The sequence below is a fragment of the Sparus aurata genome, chromosome 24 (assembly GCF_900880675.1).
Source record: "Sparus aurata chromosome 24, fSpaAur1.1, whole genome shotgun sequence".
Lineage (NCBI taxonomy): Eukaryota > Metazoa > Chordata > Actinopteri > Spariformes > Sparidae > Sparus > Sparus aurata.
The window spans coordinates 10513533-10534780 of record NC_044210.1 but is presented as its reverse complement, the minus strand read 5'-3'; the positions used below and the strand labels follow the sequence as shown (position 1 = coordinate 10534780).

Below are 21248 nucleotides of genomic sequence, written 5' to 3'. Positions count from 1 at the left end.
CGACTGTCGGACACAAGGGTGGAGAATCTCCAAGGTAAAAACCTGTTAACTGTATTCACATTTCAAATGAATAATATGTATTTTCTTTATTTTTTTAAAACGAATGCGTTAACCACACTTCAAAACAAGGGGGAAATAAAGTCGGTGTTGGTGCGTGTGGCCACAGACTGTGGAAGTTTTCCTCTTTGCACATACTCTAAGTGCTGAGCAGTCCCAGTGAACGCTAAAAGCCTGTTAAAAGCTTAACAAATATAAAGCTGTGCCTTTATGAGGAATAGACATCATATTCTGCACTTGTTCCCCTCGCACCGGACATCCTCAGCAAACAAACAGACAGTGGATGCTACCCCTAATGCAGCATGGCTTGTTTGATGAGCGTCACCTCATAGATGCCTCCATTTAGCTGACACTAAAAACGTTTATAGGTGTCACTTTGGACACATTTTGTCTTATTTGGAGCGATACAGTTGAATAGGAAAGACAACAGCCGTTGGCGCTTTAAAGAGCTGTGATTGAAAAGGTCGTTTAAATCTGTGTACAGTTGTTTTTTAGGAAGTCATATCTCGTACATAAAATTAGATTCAAGGATGTTTTTTAATCTCTGCCGTACGATGTTTTCTCGTCCATTGTTGCCTACAGAACAATACATTTTATCAGTAACTCAAAATGAGAAAAAAATACTAACAATTTGAAATGAGCCCACAATTAAAGGGTCAGTCCACCAGTTTTCCAAATTAAGGGATTTACAAGTCTTGAGGAGTACTGCAACACACGTAGAAAAAAAAAAGTAGTAAAAAGCATTTTGTGGCTCCAGAAAAAGCTGCATGTAATCTGATTAACTGCCTCCCGTGACGTCACTGATTTCACAAGTGGCAAAGTTGCATTGTGGGTAATATAGGCTGCAGAATGTGTGGAATGAAAAGGTGACATCTCTGGTTCTGCTGGATCGATTGTGATCATTTGCTCTTAAACACATGATCCATATGAGTCCAAACCGGTGGACTGTTTGGTGCATACATTACCCACAATGCAACCAAGACACTAAGTGACATCACTGGAGGCAATTTATTGGATTACAAGTAGCTTCTCCTGGAGCCACAAAAGGCTTTATTCCACTTCTACACACTTGCAGTATGCACTCCAAGACCTGTAAACACACTTGATTGTGTAAAATTGATGGAGTTGCCCTTTAATTATCAATATTTTACAATGTCCGTCCAAGGTTCTGAGAGTGCACGGCGACGTCTTTAAACATTGCAAACCTCCGAGATATTTAGGTCAATCTTTGCACTTTAGGATGTGAAATATTTGCAGTGTTTGCCTGATTAAATGACTGAAACAAGTAATACATCATGACAGTTATTGTTGTTTGACTTATTGTTGGTCCAGTTCTAATACGAAACAATGGGCATAGGTCAGGCTCCAAATGTTTCTGTTAGTCCAAAGTTGCACAACATAGAAGAAGTGAGGTTAATCTCATAGTCATTAATCATCACTCGAGCACATAACACTGTTTACTTCCTGCAATGGCTGCTGGGTATTTGGCACTTGAAAATCCCCGACTGTAACCAGTTCTTCTCAGGGAGAGGTCCAGTGTTTATTCGCGGGGATAAACAGGGGTGCTTGGTTTTGATTTCTCCAGATGTGGCGTGAGTGTCGGTGCCATAATTGCATTCTTGGCTTGAGGTTGAATAGCGATCGAGTTGGGAAGTTATTGTTTGGGGGACTGTGAGGGAATCGGTGGTGTTTAAAAAATGGGTCAGTGAAGCTTCCATTACACTGTGTGTATCTGCTCGTATTGACTGGACTCCCCGCCACTGCGACTAAACCGCTGCAGTGTATCCAGAACGCTGCAGCAGTTCTTCCCAAATTCTCCCATGTGACCCCCATCACTCTCGATCTTCCGCAAAAGACTCAGTTTACAATCCTCAGATGAGGGCTTGACAATTTCTATATTCCGTTTTACTCCATCGACAGTGATATGTCCAGGTTTCTCTCTTGTGACAAATGTACTTATTGTGAGTAGCAACAGCTGATTCCCACACTGTTTCTACCCTTAGCAAAAAGTAGTATACTTGAAGTTCATTTTATTAAGTATGCTTGAGTATAAGTATAAGTATAGCAAGTATACTATGGACCATGTACTTGTAGCATACTAGAAAGTATACTAATTTAATACTTCTTCGGACTAAATTGGAACATTTTAAGTTTATAAAAGTATACTTTAAGTATACTTTATAAGGTCATTTTAAGTTTACAGAAGTACACTTTCAAGTATACAACAAGAACACTAATCTATATACTACTAGTGTACTAAGTATATACTTCTAGTCCACATTTTAGTTTATTAACATGTAAGTTTATAACAGGGGTAATACCTCAAGGCAAATGTGTGTATTAAAAAACATTTTTATTCTGCTAAATTAAATGTAAGCACAACTCAATGACTCAACCTTTCCCTGTACTTACATCAAGATATTGTAAGTATTACCACTTGCAATGTGAGAAGCTCTAGCAAGAGATTCACCATTTATTACCATACATACCCACAGCTTGACGGACGGGAAGTCTCTCCCGGAAAACACCCCTTCACTCATGGTGCCAACATTTTTATCATCTTTGTTAATTCGACACAATTTAACCACAGAACAAGGATGTGAATTAACCAGCAACCGTCTTACACATCATGTTATTCACAAACCATAATTACACTAACAACAACAGAATACCCAAGAGTCTTTGCGCCACAGTCCACAGTATACTAAAGTACAAGTATAAGCTTTAATATTAAAGTATAAGTCTAAGTATTAATGTACTTAGTCTTAGACTATTCTTTATACTTTTCAGTATAAGCCAAGTATACTTCACTATACTTTTCTTAAGTATATAAAATGTAGTATATAAAAAGTACACTTCAAGTATACTGCCTCAGTTTTAGTGTAAAATAAGTATACTTGTTGTACACTTGAATAAACTACTTTTTGCTAAGGGTAGGTCTGCACGAAAACACATTAACCACTCTACTCATACTATTATTTATCATAAACATGTATGTATTTCAGTTTGAAGATACAAAAAAACATACAGTAAGTGCCCAAGCTCTCAGTGCACTGAAAGCAAATTGTAAGGGTCATTATACCTGACAATAACAATATTTTTCTAATATCTTATACTAAGATTGTGATAATGACGGTTTTGTCAGGAAGTCCATGTTTGCAAGACAAGGAAATAGAATTTAAGAAGATATATGTGAATGAAAAACAGCACAGAAAGAAATCACTCATAACGCAATGGCTTGAAGACTTTGTGTTCCCATTGCTTGTTTATAAAATCTTCAAATCTGTAATCATACCATGTCGCATTAAAAGCCACTGTCATGTGCATTAGGTGTTTCACAAAAGACAAGCTCCCATATATTATCACAACATATTCACCTTCATAGCTGCCAGTGTATGCCCTTGTATCCCATTATCAGACCCACTCACACTTTAACTAATCTGTCTGTCATGCCCCTGCGGTTTGGATAGTGGACACCTCCCAGCACAGATGTTTGGTTAAGTCAGAGCCACGAGACACCGCAGTAGATTTCAACAGGAAGTTGTGACATCCTCTGCAACCTTGACCGCCTGCTTCCTGCATAACGGAATACGCTGCTTTACAGTAGAGTTCACAGTACGCTTCCTCGGAGTGCTACTGAAGGGTGAAATACAGTTGAGGACAGGTGTGTCTCCTCCGATCACTTTCAGGGATGTGGATACTCACCTAGCTTGTAAATCCCATCACAGATGACAGCCTTTGAGATAGAAATCACACGTGATTTGTGAGCATTTATTTTGTTCAAGCTTAATAATGCCGACAACCGATAGATAACAAGAGAGTTTGATATTCCTTAGAAAGTTGAGCAGAAAATAAACGTCTCATAAATGTACTTTATTGTTTAATGTAATACGCTTCAAATGTATTTTATGCCACTCTTCGGTGTGTAGTTGTATGCTTCAAAGCAGTTTTGGTTAATTCTGCCTCTATCAAAACGTTCTTCTACAAGTTGTTGTAGAAAGTTTGTTAGTTGTTGTAGAAATAAAATACAGTCATGGCAATAGCAGAAGTCCCAACAGCACCATCTAGTGGTGAAAGGAAGCAGTGCAGAACAGCCCGAATCGTTTCCCCGAAGTTAAAAAGCTTTACAGACATGTTGACTGGATCTCTAGCTTTGTAAAAGCATCCAACATGTTATATTTTAGATTATGTGCATTTGCACAGAAAATCTCCGCCATTAAAAAGTCAAAAACACGCTTTTAAGGCCGCAAGGGAAAGAACATTGGGAAGTTCTTCAGGGTGAGTTGAAATACTGGGAAAGTGCAGCATCCTAACTTTATAGTATATAGGAATAGTATAGTATAATTCAACATGACATTCAGGAGCTGGGGCGCATAGAGGCAATGAGTTTGATGAATTGATCATTTCTGTAATCTCATTACTTATTTTGATTAATAGTTTTACTCTTACATCTCTGACTTCCCATCCTTTCGACCGTCGTTCACTGGTGGCTAAAATTTTCGAGCAGCACCTAAAAGCCGCACACTAAATACTTACGCAGCTGGTGGGCGGGGCTTCTCCTACTCCTTCTCACTCATTGGTCTATCTGCGCGGTCAGTCAATCACTTCCGGCATCTTTGGACGGCTCGGATGTGATGTAGCGTCTGTTTCGGACTTATCGGAAGTTAGCACCGTGTACAATTCAACGACAGGATCACTTCAAAGATTTTAAACTTTTGACAGCTTGTTTTCATATCACAAAATGGCGTATCCAGGCTACGGTGGGGTGAGTAAATGACCTGTGACCGTGACATTATGGTGATTAGCGAGCTGCACTGGCTAGCGTAAAGGCTAGCGCGGGGCTCGTGTGTCAGTGAATTTCCGATAATTAGTCCGAAGATGTGCTGTGACATGTTCTCCTGCCTCCTGTAGAAGTGTAGACACACATACACCACAGTAGAAGACTTTGTTTCAGTTTCCTTTGTAAGTTAAGAGCCATGTTTGCGTTCACAGCTATCAGGAATTAACATTTAACTCTGTCTTCCGGTATGAACATCCCACAGTGTTGAGGGGCGAAACCACAGTAACCGTAGCCCACTGCATGCGAGTGTGAAGAGGCTCGACATGCAGTGCGATGTGCTTATCGAAACCCTCTTAAAGGATTATGAATCTTATACTCTAATACGATTATCTAGATATAACTCTTACAAATACCTGGTGTCATTATAAGTGTCCTGGTGAATGCACTTTGACACATTGATTGCAGGGAGGAGGTAACCACATCCTGTTTTTTTTTTTATTGTATTTACTGTTTGGAGAGTCTTTCAAAAGTTCTTGATTCATAGTGAGACTGAAAGTGATTGTTAAGAGAAGCTTGAAGTAAGTTTTAGCAAACCAACAGTGTCTTCCATCAAGCCATCAACTGGCCTCCAAAGGTGACAGGGTCAAAGTTCATACACATACACTTAAATCCAAAACGGTGCATGCTTTAATGTGGGATAGTCTTCATAAGATGATCACATGAGAGACAGCAGTCATGTAAAATGTTTGTATTTTAAGTAGACATTCGATTGTTTCTGTTTGCAGAACTGAGTCATTTGCATAAGAAGTTTATCGGCAAGTTTGTATATTTGAAGCGAAGGGAGTGTTCATCGTCTTTCAGTGACACCGGAACCACATTTGTTATTATTATGACGATGAACATTAAGGAAGAGAGAATCATGTAAACTTTGGTTATACTCACGGTGAATCTAACTATAACTATAATCCCACCTGAACGTGCAAACTATCTTTTTTGCCCTCTTCTTAAAGAAGACCTTTTATGTGTTTTTTGATTTCTTTAAGTGTGTTATACACTGTAAGTACTTATGCATGTCAATGGTCTTAAAAGTAAAAAGCCCTAAGTCTGTGCCCACGGGAACTCCTCTCTCCCACAGAAAACACTGCTCCTGAAGTGCCTGAAACTGCTCGGCCGTAGTTACGCCCTTTAATTCCGTGACTTAGTGACATCACTTCATCTCCATGTCACACATTTGCATAATACATTTGAAGACCATAAGCTGAATACATGTCAGAGCCGAAAAAGCAACAAAGTGAGCGGTGCTAGCTCAGGCGTGTGTGAACTGACCAATCAGAGCAGACTGTGTTTTTTGGGGGCCCCCTGCCTTAAACAGTGCTGCAACACCGGACAGGGTGAGAAAGCTGATGCGTTTCTTTAGCATTAAAGCATGTAAACCCATTCTAGTGGCAACTAGGGGTGTCACGATTCTCCAAATTCTCGATTCAATTACATTTTTGATTCTAAGGTCACTGTTCCATTCTCTATTTTTACATTTAAAACACAGGTTGCTATGTCATTTGTAGACTAGACTTTTATGCAATGCAGTATAGTAGCTGACCTTTTGTTCGCAATGTACCACAACATTTATTAACAACAAAATGTAACAATAACTTATATTTTCAGTCAGTTGGAAACTTAAACATAATAACCTGCCATCTAGTTGCCATTGTTGTAAGAGTGGCGTAGCCCCTTTCAGGAATAGGGCGGTGCGTGAGGTGTGTGTGTGGGTAAGGTGTGAGTGGGCGAGCGAGAGTGAGGAAGCGTGCGTGCGTGCGGACAGTGAATGAATGGGAGAGGAAGGAGAAGTGAAAGTAGCAGTAGTAGTGACAGCAGTAAAGTGTACAATACAGGCTGCAGGTTGGCTGTGAATAAAGGCGACGGCTCCTCAACATACAGCAAAGCTCCCTGGTATTATTTCCTGACCAGTGAAAGGGGGCTCACCCCGAAGGTAAACACAAACTTCGGCCCTGGAAGAAATCTTCTCCCCTGTGCTTCCCAACCACGGTCAGGGAGCTGAACAGGAATGGTGTAACACCATGCTGTCGTTTGACTGGCTGTAGCTAATAGCTAAGTTAGAGGAGGTTGACTTGCAGCACTTCAACACGTGTGTTTTTTTTCCACGTGGCAAGCTGACCGGACGTGACACGGGGGCGTGGCAGCATCGACGATTCCATTTTTTAATTCGAAAATAGAGATTGTGACTTAATTTCGGTCGATTTCGATTAAAAATCGAAATCATGAAACCCTTAGTAGCAACACATAATAAAATTATGAACCTGGAAATGAGAATTAAATGTCTCCTTTAACATTTTGTCGCACTTACGGTCCAAAACAAAATTGATCTGACCTGCTTTGTGTCTGTTCTCTGCCTCAGTATGGGGGTCCGATGCCAGGCATGCCAGCTCAGGGGATGCCGCCTCAAGGAATGCCAGGAGGTCAAATGGGAGGCCCCATGGGAGGCCACATGGGGGGCCCCATGGGTGGGCCCATGGGTGGGCCAATGGGAGGCGCACCAGGCCAGGGAGGATATCCCTCCCCCTATGGAGGAGGCTATCCAGGTACATACGGCGCCCCACAACCAGCCGCCAATGATCCAATGTGGGGTTACTTCACAGCCATCGCAGGCCAGGTAAGTGTGGAGAAATGTCAGCTGAATAACTTTATTTGTTGTTTTTCTGCTCTCATCACTTCACACTTGACCAGCAGACCAGTCTCCTTAAAACTTTATTTATTTTTTTTATGTTAAAAAGTTAAAATGTCTGAATACCGCTTCCTGTTCTGTGCAGGACGGTGAAATCGACGCTGAGGAGCTCCAGAGGTGTCTGACCCAGTCTGGTTTCACTGGCAGCTACACCCGTAAGTTCACCACTCTCTCCCTTCCACACAAGAGGATGATTGACTTCATAATCGCAGCCCTCCTTGCGAGCTATTTTATATCGCTCAGTTCAGATTAATGCCCTCAAGTGATTTTTTTATTCTTCTTGGACAGCCAAAGAATGCAACATGCCGTCACACGCTCTTGGATTTGTAGTAGCGAATTAGAGGACTCCTGAACAGTCAGGTGGGGATTCCCTGGAGGGGAAGTGAGCGACGGCTTGTTAAACCACTACTGAAACACATCGACAGTGTGCGCAACGTTTGCTGGCATGTCTGTGTGAGTTCATGTGAAACAAATGATTTATCAATTAACAAGAGCACAAGGATGAACAGTATGTAAAACTATTTTAAAATATGCGTCACAGATTCCACACGACTCCGACTATTAATTACCACCATGTGACGTTTTGCTGCAAGCCTTTCTTCAGACATGAAACAAAAGCAGAGACACACCTTAGCAGTACCTGTACCTATTGTCATCATCAGGTACTGTGACTATTAGAAGATAAACCACAAATAAATACAGGAGTTGTAAGTACAATGAAATTGTACAGTATATTCAAAGCACCTGAGTATACCAATACAGGATCGTCAGCTAAAAAAACTGCTATATTTTTTATGGCAAGTAGGTTGTATCTCCCATCAGACACCTGCATGTTGATACTGTGGGATTGTGGTAAAAGCTGACGTGTAATGTTTCATGTGACACCAATTTATTTTGGGTAATGAAGAGAAATCAGCCTTAACTTTGTCTGTATTTAATTAACACTTAATGAAATGTTAAACCAAGTGGCGTGAGGAAAGGTTGGGGAGATTAGGGAGCGGGAAAAAAAACGGCTTTTTGGATCCTTAATCACTCCCCTGGCACCAAAATGAGCTTTTAAGTGGTATTTTAACACAACGCTGATACATGAGCACATTACCTGCAGCAATCAGCGGAGTATGAGCAGCTTTTTGTCAGGAGAAAACTTTTAAGCCTCAGGAGGTTTGTGTGAACATGCCTCCTAATACAAAAGCAGGTTGTACAGCTAATGTTTACAATCAGATTATACCATTAAATGACTCATCTGCGCCTGATGTCATGTCATGAAGCCTCTATTGTGGTTTGTGAATGAAGCGTTCGCTGTCTGTCGTCATGAGTTATGACGGGAGCGACCTTTGCGTGTTTCTCCCTGTGGAGCCTGAGTGTGTTTTGGATGATGTTTTCACTTTCAAGACTGGTGGCTGTAGAAATGCATTGTGGTCTGTTAATGAACATCATTATGTCAAATTAAAGCCAATGTTAAGCTCTTTTTTTTTTAAACATTTATTTTGAGCTTCCATCTGCTCCAGAGGCTGAGACATAAAGCTTTTAGTGAACGTTGTGAAAGTTTTTCCAGATGAAAAACGTGTTGTGAATCCTTTTTTTCATCAATGTTGTCTTCTCAGACTTCCCAACACTCTGGAGTTATGGGAAATGTTTGGATCACACGAGTCAGAATCAATCCAACGGAGCCGCCAGCAGAATCTAACCCCGCACTTGTTTTATTGTCTTCACAGCATTCAGCCTGGAGACGTGCAGGATCATGATCGCAATGCTCGACGTATCCTTTTTGTACCGACACCTCCGGTCCTCAGTGATGTGACATATTAACAGTAGCTGCGGTTCAGCCTCGGAGCAGCCGCTTTCTTCATTGCTTCCCCCCCTCCTCTGAGTCAGCTGTTATTAAATCTTAACCACGCGTCCACCAGAGGGACTTCACGGGCAAGATGGGCTTCAACGAGTTCAAGGAGCTTTTCACCGCTCTGAACGGCTGGAAGCAGAACTTCATGATGTTCGACCAGGACCGGAGCGGAACCGTGGAGCCTCACGAGATGAGTCAGGCAATCAGCTCTATGGGTGAGGGGTTGAACGGTTTAACATGATGGATGATTAACATGATCGGGATGACAGGTCCGACGTTGATCAGGATGTTTAATGACACTTAATTAGACCTCATAGGAGTCAGTTAGGCTTTAATATGAGCCGATTAGAGCGATCCCTCTCTGACTTATCGTGCCTGTGATCACAGTAGAGGCACATGCTGAATATTATCCACAGTTCAACAGAGGAAAACATTACTACACATGCTCCATATTCAAATGTTTTATTACATCTATTCATCAAACATTGACAGGCAGCTCTTTAAGAGCAGGAGTTATGATGGAGGAACAAACATATCTGCGACTTGTAGTTGCTTTTTAATCAGGTCGTTTGACTCATTTTGTTGAGTTGTGTACTTGGATTGTTCCAAATGTTTCCAAAAATGATAAAAATCCAGAGAATCCAGATTACTCACGGTAACTGTGTGTTTCACGCGGTACCTCTGAGATGGGGAAGTCGGCGAACGAGACAACATTTCAGGATATTAATCTTATCATCATATTTTACCAACTCACTTCCTTCAGTGTTTTTTTAAAAAGATTATAGGGCTTTACAGTCGTGTGAAGTTGCTCTTTTCACCCACAGCCTCACAGGAAAGAATGTTGAAATAAGAAAAAAAAGGTTCAGTGACTCTGACTTTTTTTGTTTTTCAGGCTACCGTGTCAGTCCTCAGGCTCTGAACGCCATCATCAAACGCTACAACAAAGGAGGGAGGATCTTCTTCGATGACTACGTGGCCTGCTGTGTCAAACTGCGAGCTCTCACAGGTAAGAAACAGAGCCGGGATCAGTGGCGGACGGAAATAACCCAACTTCTGTGCGTTGCTTGTGGTTTTTCCTCCACCTGGAATCCCCGGCGTCATCTCTGAAGTGTCGTAACGTTCAGGTGCTTTATTGAAATCGTGCTGTGAGCGTTTGCTCTTCCCGTTACAGACAACTTCCGGCGGAGAGATACCATGCATCAGGGCTCTGTCAACTTCCAGTATGATGATGTAAGTCCACCTCTCACAAAGTCCGATTTTATTTGTGTTGCTCTCACTCCATCCTACAGTTTATTTAAGCTGTATCAAAGTGTGAGAGACTACTAGAATGAAGCTCATGTTCCACTAGAGCCTGCAGAGCATTATGAATGAATTCAAATCATTCTGAATTTGAACATTTTCCACCTGTCATAAATCACTTGTTTCAGCCTGACATATGTCACCTCGGAACGATGTTAATGCCAAGTATAAACGGGCTCACCCTGCCACTCAGAAAGGGTTCCTTCCCAAAAAATAAAACTAAAAAACCTGTTGTTCCTCCACCACTTTTGGCCCCTAATAATTTTGGTACAGCCCCTAATTCCACCTGATTAAAACCAGGTATTTTGGTCCTACTTACTTAAATGTTACGGCCCCTGGTGCACAGATAAATCACCCAACTTTTTGCTCTTCATCCCTCGCTGTAATGACCTGCCGTCTCAGCAAGAGTGCAGCTTTAATGAGCATTTCCCGTTGCGCTCCTGCAGGTGATTTCACAAAACGACTCTGCGGTCGTTGACACACTTGTCTCTGCTCTCCCTGTCCACAGTTCATCCTCTGCACCATGGCCATCTAAGTGCTGCTGTGTGTCCCACACCACGAGGTCAGGGCATTTAACGAACCACTCGGCGGTGGGTTGCGGAGCGCTGCCTCACAGCAATGCAGAGGGAGGCCAGTATATCGGACTGAGCTGTCATGAGCCGTGACGGAGAAGTACCCATTGCTTGTAATGCTTGCTGTAATGCTTTAGTCTTGTATGTGACACAGGGACGTGCTGAAGGTGTATCAGGTGCGCACACACACACATACATATACACAGTATGTATCATCATTAGAGGGAATATAATAGATAAACATGTCGGTGTCTTTAAAGCCCTTATGTGATTTTTTTTTTCTAAATAAAAGCAGATTAGTGTCAGTATATTATGAAAGTCAAAGAATGGAGGTTTCAGTGGAATAATGTAGGAATTAATCTACTAACCATCATGTGAGTGTGAATAATAAGCTCTGGCTTCTATCGGAAACTGCAATGTGAACTGATTGTATAAGGATCCTGTTTACCTATTGTGCCATTATAATCTCCGAATGTATGTTCTAATATATTAAAAGTATAACTTTATAGTAATGGAAGCATCATGACTTATGATTTGTCATGTTTGATATTCTGTGCACTTGTTTTATAAAAGGACAGTAGATCATAGATGTAGTTTAGCTTCACAACAAGCCAAAGTGACTGTGTTAAATCCACACTGACACCTGTTATTAATGATACTGAGATATGAAATTATTATTATTATATAGCTACAAATGCTGTAAACATTCTGTTCAAGATTTTCACCTGTAAAAACTGCAGTAAAGTCAGCTCTGCATGACACATTGTTGTAGTAAAAGTCATATTTTGTTACTCACAATAAACACTTTTTAATCAGTATGCATTCTGTTTATTCATTTATACAATTGCGCATTTTTTTTCCCCAGTCTATTTACACAATATATTTATTTTCTTTAAATATAGTTAAGAACGGAAACATTCAAATTAGCTGTTAAGTGTTGCATTGTATAAAATACAGTGGCAAACATTTAAAAAATGCATAAAAACAATTGTGAACAGCACTAGATTTAAAAAGTGACATTTATATCCAGTACAGCAAGTTTTTCTAATCTCTGTGCAAAAGTTTGCAAATCCCATGAAAGTTCAGTGGACGACTCTTTTCAGGACGTTGGGCGTGTCGAGTTAGGCCTCAGCAACTTTTGTTCTACATCTGTGCTCTGGAAAGAAAGCTTATCAAAGAAAACACCCCGCGTTCTGCTGGAAACATCTGCGTTGTCCGTCTTAATCCTGCCATCCCCTCTTCACTTCGGCTCCTCCCGAAGCGTAGGAAACATGAGCGTTTGATGTAATTACCGAGGGGTGAGGAGGTTTCCATTGGACTTCATGTGACAGTAAAGAGTTGAACGAGTTCAGACGGTAAAATGGAGAAACATGAAAATCAATGTGCAATATCAACTCGAGACAAACAATTTCAACAGCACGAAGCTCAAAGTGTCGCCCGTCACTGACGTCTTGCTGCTACATTGAGAGGCTCTGCAGTGCATTCATCACCATCATCCCACCAGCAGTCCACACCGTTCTAACTAACACCAGGGGCTGTTTAAAAAACAAACAAGTCACATAGAAAAATAATGGCAAATTAAATACTTTGTTTTTAGAAAAATAGGTCTAACCGTTCTTTCTAAATCTCTGGTTGAGTTTTATGTGCTGGACCTTATGCGTCGATACATGTCACACACACAGCTGATCGAGACCTTTTCAGTAATTAAGTTCGAGTGCGGTCTCCATGCAATACATGAGCTCGTGTGGGAATTCGCGTGGTTAAGGAATCTAAAATGGCTAATTTTTCGTCATGCAGTTCAGCCTAAAAACGTTCAGGTTCAGTACATTTACATGTGTGACGGTGGAGAAGCAGGTGTCTGTTGCATTGGATCCATGTTGTTTGTAAAGGCTAGAGCAGGCTTATAAAGCTAAGGCTATTGAAGGCTGAGCTGCGTCCTCGGCCCCAAACATGAACTTTTTTTTTCTTCATTTTTTTTATTTTTATGTTTAGGTTTTTTCTGACGATGCATCGTTAGTGATGATTAAGTTGTACTTGTTTAAGAAGATAATGGAAGACCTAAAGCATGCAACCAAATAGTCAAGAGTTCCCCTCCGGCTGTGAAGAAGATTCAGGACGTCACTTCCTGTCTGACAGTTGCAGTCATTTACATACACACCTGTAGAGGACATTAAATCAGGGCAGTTTGGGGGTTTTAATCATTTCTACAACCTTTCTTTTTCTGTGACAGAATAATCGAGGAATGTACTTCAACAAGGGGGGTCAAAAATACACATTAAGAAACTTGCAGAGCTGTATTTTGTTGAATGTTGGGAAGTAACTAGTTACTGAGAAAAAACATGTAATTTAAATGTTTTTAAAGATAACATCTACAGAGCTTGTAGAAAAGTGCTTCTCTTTTCATTTCACACATTATGATTGTGTATCATAATGTTTACGTTCATGAGGTGACGTAGAGACGAGGGTGGGCGTTGCTAACTGCAAAAAGAACAGGAGGTAAGCTAAAACGACGACCAGTCTTACAGCAGCTTTAAACCGACATGGGGAGGTTAGTCTGCAAGAAGGAATAAACTCAGCTCCAGACAGAAATGTTCATTTCGGGATAATGATTATATTTAATTTTAAAGCTCTTACTGGCCGATACAGATGATGTAACAGTATTAGAAGAAGTCATTAAAATCTCCAGACTGCCTCGGCGTTAATGTCCGTTACTCATCCTGACTGCGACTGCAAACACCCCACAACCAAGCTTATGTAATATTGACATGATGCAGGTGGTTATAAGGTGATTCTATGTTTTTAAATCTACTAAAATCCACAATTTAAGCATTCAGTTTGTTGTGTTGAACATTTACAGTGACCCACTGAAACGCCCTGATGTTTGAGACAGATCCTAACAAATAAATTCACAACATAAAATGCTGTGTTTTTTTTTTTCTCTTCGCTCTGGTTTGTATAAAATAGCCGCCAGAGCGTATTAAAGTCAGTTCGTTTCATCATTATTGCTCTCAAAGACTGACAAGAGTCTTGTTGTGCTATGGGATGTCGACACACATTATTGTTCCACTGCGGTCTGGACTTTGAGCTGAATAAGAAGTGAGTTTGTGGCAATGTTGTGTACAGTAGGCACGCTAAATATACAGACAGATCTCCATTGTCGCAGAACGTTTCGGAGCTGCAGATAAAAGATGAGCTTCAAAGCTGCGGTGTGGAGTATAGAAATGCCTCGGAGGGAGTTTCAAGTAGCTTTTTGTCCCCACGGAGAGGGAGAGAGTCGTACAAAATGAGACTTGATAGCTACAGTAGTCTGTAAGCATGCCAAGATCACACCTGATTGCCCGGTGAGTTTGCAGTGTGTGTGTGTGAGGAACATGCACCAGAAACTAAAAGGAACCATGAGAAACAGAAACATGCATATCTCTCTTTAGAAAAAGCACATCAGGTGCCTCGTGTTGCTGGCAGTGTTCTATTGGAGTATGTACACGGTAGATGATGACTTTACACATGTTAATAATATAGTGTATAAATACCTCTGTATAAATGGACTTTATACATCAGAGAGTTGGAAGGGCGGGGCAGAATTTTCCCAAAAGGAATGGAAGAAAAGTCTACAGTTTGTTTCCTTTGCATATTCAGTCTCTTTCTTAGACCCTGAGTCAAGCTTTGAGAGAAGACCGGCAGTCTACTTTCCTGGAAGCCCCGGGTCAGAAACTGGCCTGTGGAGTCCCAACATTCCTGAGCTGCTGGGGACGTCAGGTAGAGAGGCTTGTCGGCCCGAGGGGAACCTGGGAGGCTGCGGCTGCTCTAGAGAGTCCACGCTGTTGTTGTGTGTGTGTCTCTGCTCTGTGTGTGTGGCGGCGAAGTTCCCGTCTGGAAGAGTCTCTGTGTGAAGGAGGACCGGGGAGGTTTCTTTGGAATTGTTCTGGGCCTTTTCTGGGCCGGGGCTCTGAGGGAAGACAGTGGGCGTCATGAGCCATTTGGCAGAGACACTACAGACAGATAGATGAGAGGAAACAGACGACACGCAGACACCGTACAAATGTGTGTTTGGACAGAAGCAGCTGACCCACTCCTGACACAGTCTGATAGGAACTGGAAACATTTACAGTTTTAACATGGCTCAGTTTTCACAGCTCGCAGCAGAATACAGACTCAAGTTTGAATACTTATTAGGAAGCAGACGATCACTGAATCATTGAAGATGCCTCTACAAACATGTGTTTTTACTTCAGTAAGTCAAATCTAAAGTATTTTTAATACCAAATGATTCTTTGTTGCCTCTCTGGACATGAATAATAATGCACTTAAACATTACATCTAATCAATTTTGCACAAATTATGGACGGATGGAAAAACTTACTGCCAGCTATACTGTACAGTTTTACTTTCATGTGACAAGGACTGTGGCCATCAGTGTCCAAACCTTATGTGGACAATAGTGCAGGACATTCATGGAAGTACAAGTTTAAATCTCCATCATTTCAAACACCAATGTTTTCATAAGCTTACTAAAATGACACTCCATTTTTTAAAGGTCAGTTATTTTTTAAAAGAAAACAATGATTTAAATTCAGGACTAAACATTCAAAGGCTGCCAGTAATGATTATTTTCAATCCTGATTAATATGTGCTTTATTTTCCTCGAATTCAAGGTTTCAAAGACTGAAAAATTTACATGTTTAATTACTTGTGTTTTTCAGAGATACATCGATGTCGCCGCCATATTGGATGTGGCAGCTCTGCCCCGTGAACTAATACAAGTCAGTGGAGTGAAGTTTATAAAGCTTCTTCTACAAAGTGCTGCAAGTTAATGCTTCTCATTTACACATTCACACACATACCAATATATTTGGGAAACAGATAACAGATAAATATTTAATATGGACTCTAATATGAACAACTCTTGACCCTGTCTCTTCTCTCTTCTGTCAGCAGCTGCTGCTCATGAGGGAAATGTCTCTCTCTGCAGATGAAGTCATCAAGGAGTTTGCTGTAGACCTGCTCAGTCTGGAACGTGTCATGAGATGACTTTTCTTGGCAATTATGAAATTAACAGATAAAGATTGATTGAAACATGACGTGATGTAATGAGCAAGTTTGATGAAACTCATCCAGCGTTAACGCAAAGACTTCCTCCTGCTCTGATGACTCACAACACCTTTAAAACTGTCACGTCCTCACACTTCAATATAAATGTAGTTGCTGATGGTTCATTTTCCCATAACCCCCTGCTTCCATCTCTGAGAAACCCCGGGGAGGGGACGCAGCCCCCCCCCCCTTCGGCTCCAGGCAGGACGAGGCAGGAGTCGAACCTGTGCAAGCACTTGAACTTCTTCTCTGGGCGCTTTTCATTCTGTACCTCAAACTTCACTTCACTTACTAATACTATTTTACTGCATATTCTTGACTTAGAAATACTTTATTGCGTTACAGCTGCTCCCATTCAGACTCTGATTCATATATTATGAAGTCAGTTGTCCATATTTAAAGTTAAATTGAATTAAACAAGTTGACAGTATGGTAGACAGATGTCACATTTACATGTCAGGATCTGGTTATTATAGATACAGATTCAATTATTAACTGTCATGTATCATCACAGTAACAGCGTTACATATATTGGCAGCTGTAAACACTGAACTGAACATATACAGAGTAGTTCATGTTTATAATCATCAGAGAACGTTACATATGTTGTTTTTGGCACCTGTTTCCCAAATATATCCGTATGTGAATGTGTAAATGAGAAGCATTAACTTGCAGCACTTTGTAGAAGGAGCTTTATAAAGTTACTCCATTGACTTGTATTAGATCACGGGGCAGAGCTGCCACATCCAATGTGGCGGCAACGTCGTCGACGTACAGTCCAGCGCTCAATGAACCTGTCAATAACTTCACATTAACATCCTGGACCCTCTGCAGTGGATGCACAAGGCCGGCCCACTCTCACCTGAAGAGATTAATGTTCTTTGACTTAATTATTGTGTATTACTTGATTTAATAAACATTTTGCCAAACTGAAACTGAGCCAATCTGTAAAATACTGTGACTGTGTCACACACCAGCAGTTTCTTATTTGCCTCAGGAGTGTGAATGGTAGGTAGAGAGAGGGAGGGAGGGGTAGGCTGAAGTAGAGGTAGAGGTAGATGGAAAGAGAGAGCTGTAGAGGTAGAGGGAGAGAGAGAGGTGTAGATGTAGATGGAGAGAGAGAGGTCTAGAGGTAGAGGTGCTGGCTCAGTGCTGAAGCAGAGTGGAGTACCTGTGGCCGAGGCGGAGCGGGAGCGAGGCTGAGATCTGTCTGGACCGCAGGCACTGGCTGGACTCTGATGGCCGGTCTCTGGTACTCGGGGCTGGAGGTGACGGTGCTGTAGGCGGGGGGGCCGGCCGTGGTTTGCCTCTGGAGGAGCTGCAGGATGGCCTGGATGTCTGACGTCATCTGGGACTCCAGTCTGATGGACGGACGGAGAATAAAACTGCATAATTTAAACTTTTCTAACTTCAACTTGTTCTTGAATTTAATTTGGTTCTGGACAGATTTACTATTTTTATTGACTGTTTGTGCAGCAAAATGAGTCTTGAGAGTTGATTGTTTAGATGCTCGGTTTTCCAAATCAATACTAATTTTAAATACTGATGACAATCAATAGTTCTCAGTACAGTATGATTAAACCAGGCCTATAACACCCACACACTCTTGCTCTGTGTTCAATGTTGTGTTGCATTTGCCACTGTTTGCTTTATGTTTGCTCTCCATTCGTCTTGTTTCTGCAGTGACCCAATTTCACCACAGGGATCAATAATTTGATCTCATCACTGCTGCTCGACTGTCAGCTCTGTGATTAATATGATGACGGCTATTATCTTTCGCCCTACTTTTGTCAGGAACACTAAACAATACAAATAGTGGAGAGGTTTCATATGTCGGTCTGAAAGGCAAGAAGTAAAAGGTCTGAAAATGTATTTAATTACAGTGAAGTGCAGTGCTATTATCATTATGGGATGGTGGATGGGTAATCAATACCAATACCAAACACTAGGGGGAGTCTGAAACCTTAAAACCTTACAACTGCAGGCAGTTTAATGTAAATGGCTTCTGAAAAGCAATAAGAAGAGGAAGTATGACATGTTAGCCTCATAAAGGTATAGAGATTAGTAATCTTAATAAAGCAAAAGTACTCCATTACAAGTTAAAGTTTCAGTAATGATTCCAGAGGATTTGTGTTGTATCTGGTTGAAGGGAAGCTGATTTTACCTAGAAATGGAGCGTGTTTTATACGATTTTCACAAGCTTGAATGTGCAAAGTAACAAATAACAGCAGCAGCTGTGATGAATAAATGTAATGGAGTACAAAATAAAATAGTTCCTTCTGAAATGTCACGATGTAGATGTATGATGTAGGAAATTAAAGAACAAGTACCTTCAAATCCTTCAGTCTAGTGAACGCACTTTTTACTTGAATTGTAAAGAAAATATCAAAGAACAGATAAAGATAGATTTTGTCTTACAACAGTTACTGTTATCTCCTCTGTCAGATCTTTGCCAGTTCTATTTAATAATGTACCTGTGAGATGAAGATAAGCTTTGATGTTGGCAGCAGAGTTTCTGTAAGGCAGGTAGAGAAATACTGAACACCTGAACTGTGTGCCATCACCTAAGCAGGAAGTTACATCATAGCATGGAGTGTCTGAGATGGTGAATCACCTCTTTTCTCCACACACTCCTTTTTTTTGGGTCTATCATCAAAAAAAGCGAGGAAACACAGAAGGAGAGGGGAAAGCCTCTGTCGCTCTGCCAGCAGCCTGTTTGGCTCTTCGGAGGACAGTAGGTTCACGTTAACACTTTGGCTCCGGTCTGTTCCTGTGCCTCCTCTGATAAACTCTCGCCGATTTCCTCCTAAAGTGCACTCTGCAACTTCACCATGACATCCAGCGTGCACACCTCACAGGATGACGTCAAGGGTCTTTGCAATGTGTCTGCATCTCGTGGCTGCATGCTATAAATAGACAGCTGCTGACTGTCTGCCTCCCCCTCATCTGTATTGGTGCACCAGCTGAGAATCACACCAAGCTGCTCGCACAGTCCGCTCTCCGCATTAACGCGGCTGCGGCGGGTGTCTGGCCTTAAAAATGTCTCTGTGGGAATTTTCTGCCAATTACAGGCAGGAATCCTGCGAGCTCTGAGAGATGACTGTGTGGAAATGAAGTTGAAGACATAAAAAAAAAAAAAAACCTATGATGGGAAACTGAACCAAACAGAATCACAAAGTGTTTTTAGTTATCTAAAGGTCACGAGTCTCTTCTCTGAAAGAAGACTTTCTGTGCCTCAGACCTCAGCTCAAAGTTCCAAATAATCACTTCCATTCATTACATCTGTATTTATGTGATAATAAAAACTTCAAAGACCTTAACTAGAACTGTGAACTTGACTATTCAATCAGCACTTGTCATGGATTCAACATGGTTAGCTTCTCCAACTCTAAGCTGCCTCTCAATCGTAATATTTTGGTTCTCCTCATACAAACCTTACGACATTGGTGCTGCCAGTAATTCTGAAAAGGGGTCTCTGTCATCCTAATTTAGGTACACTTATTATTACTTTCTACAACAGGGTATCAAACACAAAGCTACGTTCAAGTCCTTTTATGTTAATTTAAAGAAGTTACAGAGTTAAGATAACATGTCAGACTTAACACATTTCTGTAATGAGTCCCCAGTGCATATATTACCCACAGTGCAACTGGACAGTTCAGCATTTTATGCTCTTTGATCATGTTATGAAACGGACAGTCGCACTGAATGTGTGTTTTCACTTCAGGTGTGTTATGCTGGTAGAGTCAAAACTTTAAGTCTCAGGCGGACTTCTTTCTAACTCCACATCTGAATCATTCTCAAACTTGTCTTTGGCATCAACTGATGCTGTCTCTAGTGACATCACTTGAGGGCATTTATCAGACTTCACACTGCTCCCTCTGGAGACACCAAAGGCTTTTTTCACATATGCAGTAGTAGTCATGTGTGAAATGGAGTGGAGTTTCCTTCTGAAGGTGTGAAAACCACATTGAAAAGCCACCTGATTTCTAGAATATTCTCTGAAACTATGATATGATGGGATCTGAGATAAAGCCTGTGAAGGATTATATAAATGAGGCCACAGATCATCACAGTCAGAGGCCACGTTAGCATGTGGTGTTCAGCTGACAGCATGCTGTTTCCTCTCCCCACCTGTTGAGGTGCTGCTGCAGCAGGTCCAGGCGTTGCTCCACCTCTCCGTAGGTGAGATCCGTGTCGCTTTCATCCTCCCCGGCCAGTGTCTCCTGACACTGGGCTGACTCCCCCACAACCTCGTTGGGACGCTGACGCACCCACTCCTCTGATTGGTGCTCTGGAAGGAGAGACATGTGTGCAAACAGACGTGAACACACACACGCACACACAAACAGAACAGGGTGTGTTATTAGAACTGTGCCTCAGGGGAAGCATCTTCCTGTGTTGTGCCTTCTCATCATTTAGCTTTTGCTTGAGCTTACCACCTCCTGCTTCCTAACATCCATCCTACAGATGAAAACAGGTCTGACCCTGCTCGACAATCACACCAGTGGGACTTTAGCTCCTCTCATTTTGGCTTTCTGCAGGCGATGGCTGGAGATTAAACTGGCATTTTCTGTATGTTTGTTTATAGGAATCAATAAGACTCCGCTCTCGCTTCTTGCAGAAATCCTCTTAAGGCTGCAGCGGATAAATTATGGGATATTACTATCAAATCAACACGCTGACACAGTTTCCCCACTGCAGCGAGGAATCACGGCGCGTTTAACTTGGCAGTTAAAATATAGGGAGTGCCTGCGTGCGTGCGTGCGTGCATGTGTGTGTGTGTGTGCAGGAGCTTTTGTTCACACTGGATTTTATGGGGGTTTAAGTTGACTGCACAGAGGCTTCCTCCAGCTAGAGGCTATGTGAGGT

General features: G+C 41.5%; 2 protein-coding genes across 6 annotated transcripts in view; one reads left to right on the top strand and one right to left on the bottom strand.

Annotated features, from left to right (window-relative positions):
- The first annotated feature begins 4653 nt into the window (after positions 1 to 4653).
- On the top strand, positions 4654 to 12103 carry gca (grancalcin). Its single transcript, XM_030409528.1, has 8 exons — positions 4654 to 4822; positions 7251 to 7505; positions 7663 to 7732; positions 9293 to 9336; positions 9485 to 9632; positions 10310 to 10423; positions 10589 to 10647; positions 11225 to 12103. The coding sequence occupies exons 1-8, from the start codon at positions 4799 to 4801 to the stop codon at positions 11249 to 11251; spliced, it is 741 nt and encodes a 246-aa protein (XP_030265388.1). The 5' UTR covers positions 4654 to 4798; the 3' UTR covers positions 11252 to 12103.
- LOC115576899 (potassium voltage-gated channel subfamily H member 7-like) overlaps positions 12091 to 21248 on the bottom strand; it is a 73540-nt gene continuing 64382 nt past the window's right edge. For all 5 annotated transcript variants that reach the window (XM_030409523.1, XM_030409526.1, XM_030409525.1 and 2 more), the window contains 3 exons: positions 20511 to 20670; positions 17548 to 17737; positions 12091 to 15234 (listed from right to left, as the gene is read on the bottom strand). In XM_030409523.1, the coding sequence (XP_030265383.1) occupies positions 14971 to 15234; positions 17548 to 17737; positions 20511 to 20670 (614 nt within the window). In that variant the 3' untranslated portion in view covers positions 12091 to 14970. The remainder of the gene's footprint in view (positions 15235 to 17547; positions 17738 to 20510; positions 20671 to 21248) is intronic.

What these genes read in the sequence shown, in the direction of transcription:
- gca (XM_030409528.1), top strand. Translation starts at nt 4,799, where the DNA reads ATGGCGTATCCAGGCTACGGTGGG. An exon ending in TTTCACTGGCAGCTACACCC is followed by an intron (nt 7,733 to 9,292) that starts GTAAGTTCACCA and finishes TTGTCTTCACAG; the next exon opens with CATTCAGCCTGGAGACGTGC. An exon ending in CAAACTGCGAGCTCTCACAG is followed by an intron (nt 10,424 to 10,588) that starts GTAAGAAACAGA and finishes TTCCCGTTACAG; the next exon opens with ACAACTTCCGGCGGAGAGAT.